The sequence below is a fragment of the Vipera berus genome (genome assembly GCF_964194415.1).
Source record: "Vipera berus genome assembly, chromosome: 4".
In the NCBI taxonomy this organism is placed as follows: Eukaryota; Metazoa; Chordata; class Lepidosauria; order Squamata; family Viperidae; genus Vipera; species Vipera berus.
Window position 1 is genome coordinate 57,994,566 of NC_138206.1, and position 7,864 is coordinate 58,002,429.

General features: G+C 38.1%; 1 protein-coding gene across 4 annotated transcripts in view; it reads left to right on the forward strand.

The window, feature by feature from the left end:
- Positions 1-7,864, forward strand: part of SLC37A1 (solute carrier family 37 member 1) — a 29,310-nt gene extending 21,446 nt beyond the window's left edge. For all 4 annotated transcript variants that reach the window (XM_081326714.1, XM_081326713.1, XM_081326716.1 and 1 more), the window contains 7 exons: positions 612-697; positions 1,007-1,055; positions 3,237-3,310; positions 3,572-3,650; positions 4,476-4,573; positions 5,752-5,804; positions 7,488-7,864. In XM_081326714.1, coding sequence (XP_081182840.1) covers positions 612-697; positions 1,007-1,055; positions 3,237-3,310; positions 3,572-3,650; positions 4,476-4,573; positions 5,752-5,804; positions 7,488-7,503 — 455 coding nt within the window. In that variant the 3' untranslated portion in view covers positions 7,504-7,864. The remainder of the gene's footprint in view (positions 1-611; positions 698-1,006; positions 1,056-3,236; positions 3,311-3,571; positions 3,651-4,475; positions 4,574-5,751; positions 5,805-7,487) is intronic.

Consider the following 7,864-nt stretch of genomic DNA (forward strand, 5'->3'; position numbering starts at 1 on the left):
GGTGTAGGCTGGCTTGCAGCTGCATTCTTCTCACAGCGGGCCGATCTTGAAACGCCATCTCGGAGAGGTGCACTTTCCCCAAGCATTCTCCTTCCCTTCCACCCTCTCTCAGTTCTGACAGAAGCTTTGGATGAGAGTGGTGGTTTTGATATTTAATAACAGTTTGTATGGGGCGGAAAAGTGGGAGTCACTGGGATGTATTCTTAGAACTGCGAGTGAGCTATTTCCATTTTGTAAGGGTTGGCAGTGAACGATTTTATTATTATTATTTTTTCCACATCTGCAGCAGCTTGGTGTGAAGCGGTATTTTGGCTCAGTATTGCTATGTGGCAGTAGAAAAAAATGGAAGTGGGTGATTGGGGTGATATTGGAGAGGATGACAAAAACAGACAAATGTTCAACGATGTAGTCAGTTGAAGAGTAAATAGAGGGGAAGATTTATCACTTCAGAATTAAAGGTAATCACAATTAGCCTTGTAGATGATCTACTGTACATATGAAGGGCACTTCCTATGAATCAAGGAAAAAACTACGTTTATAGTCTTATTTTGCACAGTTTTGAATGTGCAAAGAACACTGTTACATTTTGCACCTCTCTCTTTTTTATACAGGTGGAATTTTAGCAGGTGTAATATCAGACCGACTCAAAAAAAGGGCCACAACTTGTGGCATGATGCTGTTGATAGCTGGACCCACTGTAAGTTCTGAGATGATGGGTGATGATGATGGTTATGAAAGTGTTGAAGGATTTTTGAGTTATAGTGTATAAACAGAAGCAGGCTTAATGAAATAGAGTTGCATTTTTGTACCCTAGTGTTGTGGATATCTAAGCATTTTTCTTTCTCTAGAATAAACTATACCCACTTCTTTAGTTTTGAATAATGACAAATGAAAACAGAATTCCAAAATGAGAAATAATGCTAAATTTGTAGTTGACATCTAGCCAAGAGAGCTTGACTTACTACAGAATGATTTGAACTAACTGTGCTATTTGTATTTATCCTAGCTGTATATATTTTCTGAGATCAGTAAAATGGGATTAGAGGCCACAATAAGTAAGTTTTATGCTTTACTCTTCCTTCCCCCTCCCTGCTTAATTTGGATTGTTTAAACATAAATCCACTCCAACTCTTACTTAACTCTGGGATTTTTATGGTTAAAATTAACAGTCTGGGTTACACTGAGATAATTTCTGTTCAGACCAGATAATTTATTGTGAATGAAAGATTCAGAAGACAAATAACTATCGAGTGATGTGTTTCAGTGAAAATGTCCTCAATATGGTGCCCTCTAGATGTTTTCTGGATTACAATTGGAAAGCATAAGACTGCGGAAGGAAAGTTGCCATAGTCCAGGTGACAGGCAATTCTCCCTAGAGGAAAAAAAGAAGAGATGTGACATGCTTAATAATAAGAATAATAAGGAGCATTCATAATCACTGTCAATTATTAATAAGAATGAGAATTATTATTAATAACAAAATATTAACAATCAGTACTAAGAATAATAATTATTAATAAGAGATGTGGCATGCTTAATAGTAGATGGGAAAGGCCATTTAGCCATTGGGTCCATCTGCCAACTCGGTGCAAGAAACCGGGTAAAGCACCTAAGAGAAATGGCTAACCTCTTCAGTGAGGAGGACTCTACCAAAACCCATTAATTGGTGGAATTGCTGTTACTGACAAAAAGGGTTTTCTTAACGTTCCACCATAAGGTGCTTTCCTGAAAATTCCATAATTTCATGTAATGCTCTCTAAAACTAGAGAGACGAGATCTTGGATGTGCTAAGATGTGAAACCACTTCAAGTTGCGTCATCCATCCCTCTCTACCTCTTCTTTCTTTTTCGCTGACTTTCTTAAGGGACGAAGTCACCAAGCGGTGTATCTGAAAACGTTAGCAGTTTTGTGGGGGAAGATTTGAGATGTTCATTTTATACCTAATGAACACAGCTTTAAAACTGTAATTCGTAATGATATTATTTCCCCCCCCCCTTCATTTCTGTTTTCCTTTATCCACTCATAAGAGTAGGGTAATTTCAGGAATCTCTGTTTCCCAGATCCCAGTAATAATCATAGCAACAGCAATGATCTGGGCCATCACTTGTTTTCTTTCTTGTCAGATCATACCTTGCAACAACTAAGGGAAGACAATCAGATCAGACAAACTGATAAAATAAAACAGTTTACACAGCTCCTATTTTCATAAAGGAATTCTGCTAATCAACAGAGCACTGGCCACAAGCATTGATCAAGCATTGTAGCCCAACCCAGCTGAAACCATCACCAGATCACTGTCATTTCTTGCTCTCTTCTTTCCCCCCTCTTCCCTCCCCAGTGCTCAACTTAACTGTCTAAGAACACTGGAACAGATGCTTGGATATAGATGGTAAAAAGAAAAGAAATAGCTTTCTTCTTTAATAAAATGTTTCTCATTTCCCTAGCTTAGTAATAAGAAAAAACAATGCCGATTCTTTTTAGCTACAGTCATTGCTACAGTGGATAGTAATGTATAAGTTAAACCCTATGATGTTTATATTTATCAGTTGTTTAATTGGCCATGGCAATTAACTATCGCTTATTAATTACTGGTGATGAAGATAAATATAAATATATAAATATATATTTAGGCCTAGCAGCTAAGGTGCCGGGTTAGACACCAAGACAGTGAATTTTAGTCTTCCCTTCAGCAGGAAAGACAGCTGGTGTGATTTTGAGTCAGTCACTCTTAGTTTCACAGGGTTGTTGTTGTGGGGGAAAACAAGAGGAGGAAGCAATATGTTTGTCACCTTGAGTTACTGATAAAGCAATAAAGGGAGGATAAAAACCTAATGAATATATCAAATGCAAGTGCAGGTCACTCTGTGCTGTGTTATAAATAGCTGGTTAATGACCGCAATAAAGTTTTTCTTTTCATTACCATAAATAGCATGAGCACCATTGACCTTAGTGATACTTCCTTTAGAAAGCAGTATTTTCAAAGATTACACCATGTGTCTCCTTTATGTGCTTGAAGAGGCACACCTGTTGTAAAGGTGCATAGTTTGCCAAGTTCCAATTGAACGAGAACTTTAATTTAGCAGAGTTTTCTGGTATGTTTTTCCTTGGGCTCGTTCCTTTCAATAAGAAACTAGTATATGAGCCTTCCAGTGTTTGATGAAATTAAATAACAGGTCTGGCATCTGCTGACTGTTGATAATATTAAATACATATTAACTTCAATTTTTTAATTTAAGTTATGCTGCTCATCTGTGGAGCTCTTGTAAATGGTCCATATGCATTGATCACAACAGCTGTCTCTGCTGACCTGGTGAGTCCTTTTCTGTTCTATATGGAGCATATTATTTGCCACAGTATTTTCGTTGTATCATTTTTAATAAGTACATATAAAAATTCAGAAATTCTAGAGGAGGAGGAAAATACTGTGTATTGGTGATATTCAGTAGCAATAATTGCATTATTTTCAGTGTTACATCAGATAATGTGAGGAAGATTTACAATATAAATAAGATGAAGATTATCACTGTCTCTATTCTCTAAGTATTTCTATCTGAATATTTTGTTCTTAAAGGGTACCCATAAAAGCCTTCATGGAAACGCAAAAGCACTCTCAACTGTTACAGCCATCATTGACGGAACAGGATCCGTAGGTATGGTGTCATCCTCAAGAACAAAAGGCTGGAAAGTTTGATAGGAAACTCTTGACCAGTCTTTCCCAGTCTGGTCCTCTCCAGATTTTGAAAATGTTCAACCAGTGTGAGAATTAGTTTAAAAAGAGGTGGCAATCAGGATGTGCCCTGGGCCTACGTGTATCGCTTAAACAGTAGAAGCTTATAAATCATCATGCTCTTTCAATGGTGACTGTGAGTTCTAGTTCCACTTTAAACACAAAGCCAGCTAGGTGACTTTGGGTCAGTCACTCTCTCCCAACCCTAGGAAGAAGGTAGTGGCAATCCATTTCCAAAAACGTTGTCAATATAATTTTATGTTTGTTTAATTGCCAGGAATCAAAACTGACTTGAAGGTACACACACACACACACACACACACACAGAGAGAGAGAGAGAGAGAGAGAGAGAGCAGTGCAGTGCAGTGCAGTGCAGTGCAGTGCAGTGGTAGGATCCTTATGAAAATATATTACTTACATTGAAATTTCAATAAAAAGTTGGTAAGTTTGACAAGATCCTGAATGGTGAATCTTGAAAACGATCCTCTGCCAGCACTCCTATAACACCAACTACAACCCAGTGAAGTGAATGTCACAAGAAGACTAGTTTGCCATCAGCCTGGGATTCCGCTGATGGTTTGCACATGGAAATGGTTGAGGATGATAGGAAGAAAAATGGGCTGGATGTATTGTCATTCAGAACAGCTTGCGTAGCTATCCAGTTGTGAGTTTTCAAGATCATTCTGAAGTATTAGATGCCTCAGGTCCCACACTGTGTGTGCTTTAATGTGTGTGCGTGGTATTTTAGGTGCAGCACTGGGACCATTGTTAGCTGGTCTTCTTTCTTCATCTGGTTGGAACAATGTCTTTTACATGCTGATGATAGCAGATGCCTGTGCCTTACTGGTAAGTCGTATTGTATCATAGTGCTGCTCCCTTATTTGTTGAAATGTGGTATAATCAATTGTTAATGCTTCTGTAAAAGCTTGAATCTCCACAGTGTGGCTACTTTACCCAAAGGAGCATTTGGATACATACTGGGCTCATTGTATCTCAGTTTCTATGCAATATCTGCTTGTTAAAATATTTTAACTGGAAACATAGGGTACATTTATTTAAATAGGTTTCACCAGTAGATGTCATTAGCATAGTTTGTATGTTAGCTAACAGTAACATTAATGAACATATCATTTTAAAAAGGATATTTAAAAAAATATGTTCCTCAAATAGCATCACACAGATTATTCCTGCAACCCTGCAATTCCTGCAACTAAAATATAAGAGCCAGATTGGTGTAGTGGTTAAGGTGCAAGCCAGAAACCAGAAGGCCATGAATTTTAGGCCCACCTTAGGCCCAAAACCAGCTGAGTGACCTTGGGTTAGTCACTCTTTCTCAGCTCTCCGGAAGCAGACAAGGGCAAACAAATTTTGAAAAACTTGCCAAGAAAACCACAGAGACCGATCCGGTCAATTTCCAGGAGTCAAAAACTGGCTTGAAGGCACACACAACAACAACTAAAACAATACTGTAATAGTAGTCTAATTCTTCCTTATGGCCTGAAATAAATTTCCACAAGGGAGAGCTATTTGCATAAGCTATGAGAGCTGCAAGGCCACAGATGATAAAGATTCACAATTACACGGTAGCGATCTTATCCTGCTGCATTGTTAGACCCTAGTTTTATTCTTACTGGATTTACCGAAATAAGTCTGAGATAAGTCTGAAGTTTGTTCTAAATTTCTCCACTTTGATCAGAAGGAGATAAACCTAAAATGTCCTATATATCGGCGAGTTACTAGGAAACTAGGATTTATAAAATCTCGCCAGTTAGGTCCATGTGAAATCTTATGCTAAAAGTGGAAATCTGACATTAGAGTGTAATATGCTACTTCCTTCTATTTCTTCATTGCTATTATTTTGCATTAAATCTTCCCAAGATTTGTTTTCTGAATGTGCTGCCACTTCCTTTCGGTTTCTCAGACACAGCCAGGTGGTCAAATGCCTTTCTTTAAAGATTGGAATGAAGAATTGGTGACAGGAGTCTTCTCAGCTCTGTTAACATATTTTTAAAATATTTTTACAGTTTTTACTCCGCCTTATACGAAAGGAACTTCGATGTAGTCTTGACCAGACCTTGTAAGTTTCTACATGATAAAAATAATAATAATAATAATTCTGGCCTGCTTAACATTAATTTTTGATTGTGTATCTTTTCATAGAGCATTGTTACCACTTTTTCCCTTTTTTGTTATTTGGAATTCTGCTTCTCAGTCAGAACAGCCTGCGACGTATCTTCAGCAGAGGCCATACTGGGCGCACTGCTGCGAATTGTAGTCAGCCACAAATTTCTCACCTCTTTCACAAAAAGAGGTGTAAAAATGATGTACGTTTTTAAAAAAAAAAGTTGCTACAGTTCCCCTGTAAATAGGTTCAATTTTTTCTTTCATTTCCTTTTTTTAAATCATTTTTATTAAGGTATCCATATTTGTTTTAAATTTCTGGAGCTGTGATTTAAATATCCTTTAAATTCTATTGCTGCTTTTAACTAGGTCATAGCTAAGTATATAGGTAGAATAACAGCTCTCTATTTTGTGTGCTCTTTTGCTTATGAAAAAGTAATTGTAGCCCTACTATATATAGCAGAGGTCCCCAACCCCTGGTCCATGGACCAGTACCAGGCCATGGCATGCCAGCAACTGGGCCACACAAACAAGCAAAGTCCCATCCGCGAGATGCAGGCAGCACACAAAACCATGCCCCCTCTGGTCCGTGGAAAAACCTCTCTCCACAGAACTGGTCCTTGGTGCCCAAAAGGTTGGGGACCTCAGGTACATAGTACAAGGTGCAAAGCTCCAGACACTAGTCCTCAACTTACAATCACAATTTAGCTCAAAATTTCCATTGCTAAGCAATGCAGTTATTCAGTGAGTTTTGCCCCATTTTTCCCCACAGTTGTTAAGCAAGTCACTGTAGTTATTAAGTGAATCGTGTGGTCATTAAGTGAATCTGGCTTCCTTCATTGATTTCGGTTGTTTGGGAAGGGAAGGGTCTAGAACAGGGGTAGGCAACCTTGGCTCTTTTATGACTCGTGGACTTCAACTCCCAGGAATTCATGCTGGCTCAGGAATTATGGGAGTTGAAGTCCACAAGTCATAAAAGAGCCAAGGTTGCCTACCCCTGGTCTAGGACAACTCACCACGGCCATCTCGCCGTGGCCCACCTGGCAGGGGACAACTTGCCAATCCATGCAGGATGACTCATCACAAGAAATGTTGTCCTCCATTGCTTCTTCTACATTATTTCCATTTTGGTTGATGTAATAATAATAATAATAATAATAATAATGAAGAAACTGTGGCAGATAACATCAGATTATCACGTGTGGAACTGTCTTGAGGCGAGTTGTTCTGCAGCAAGATGGCCACGCCAGGTTGGGCGGGGTGAGATGGCTGCAGCAAGTTGGCTGCAGTGAGTTGTCCCATTCCAAATTGGAAGGTACAAATGGTGATCATATGACCCCAGGACAGTGCAACTGTCATAAATACATGCCAGTTGCCAAGCACCTGAATTTTGATCATGTGACCATGGGGATGCTGCAATGGTCGTAAGTGTAAAACAAAATGGTTATGTCACTTTTTTCAGTGCTGTTGTAACTTCAAACAGTCACTAAATGAATGGTTGTAAATCGAGGACTACCTTTATATCTGTTCCTATGTAGTGGTCACCCAGATCTTTATACATCCTTCTTTATAAAAATATATAAATTTAATTTAGAATATTTCTTGTTTTTCACTTTCTAATATTTCCATTCTTTTGTAGGTTTAAGGAACATTAACATTAACTTTAAAAACAATTGTTTTTAAAGAGGTTAATCCAGAAATCCTACTTGATCCTTCTGAGAGGAAAGCTGCTATATAAAAAGTCACATTGCACATCTTTGGATTGCTGATATCCCTGGAAATAATATTTGCATGCAAATCGCATTTCCTGAAAAGCTTATACAGTTATTTTTCGACATCAGAATGTTGACTCTTTTGCACCTCGGGAATGTAACAATGTGAAACAAAGGATCTCCTAGCTATTCTACATAGCAGAACTGAGCCAAAGAAAAGTGTGCCTTTATCCTCACTTTGTCAAAATATTATACTACATGATTGCTTTTATGTTTTAATGTCATATATTTGATGTCATATAAT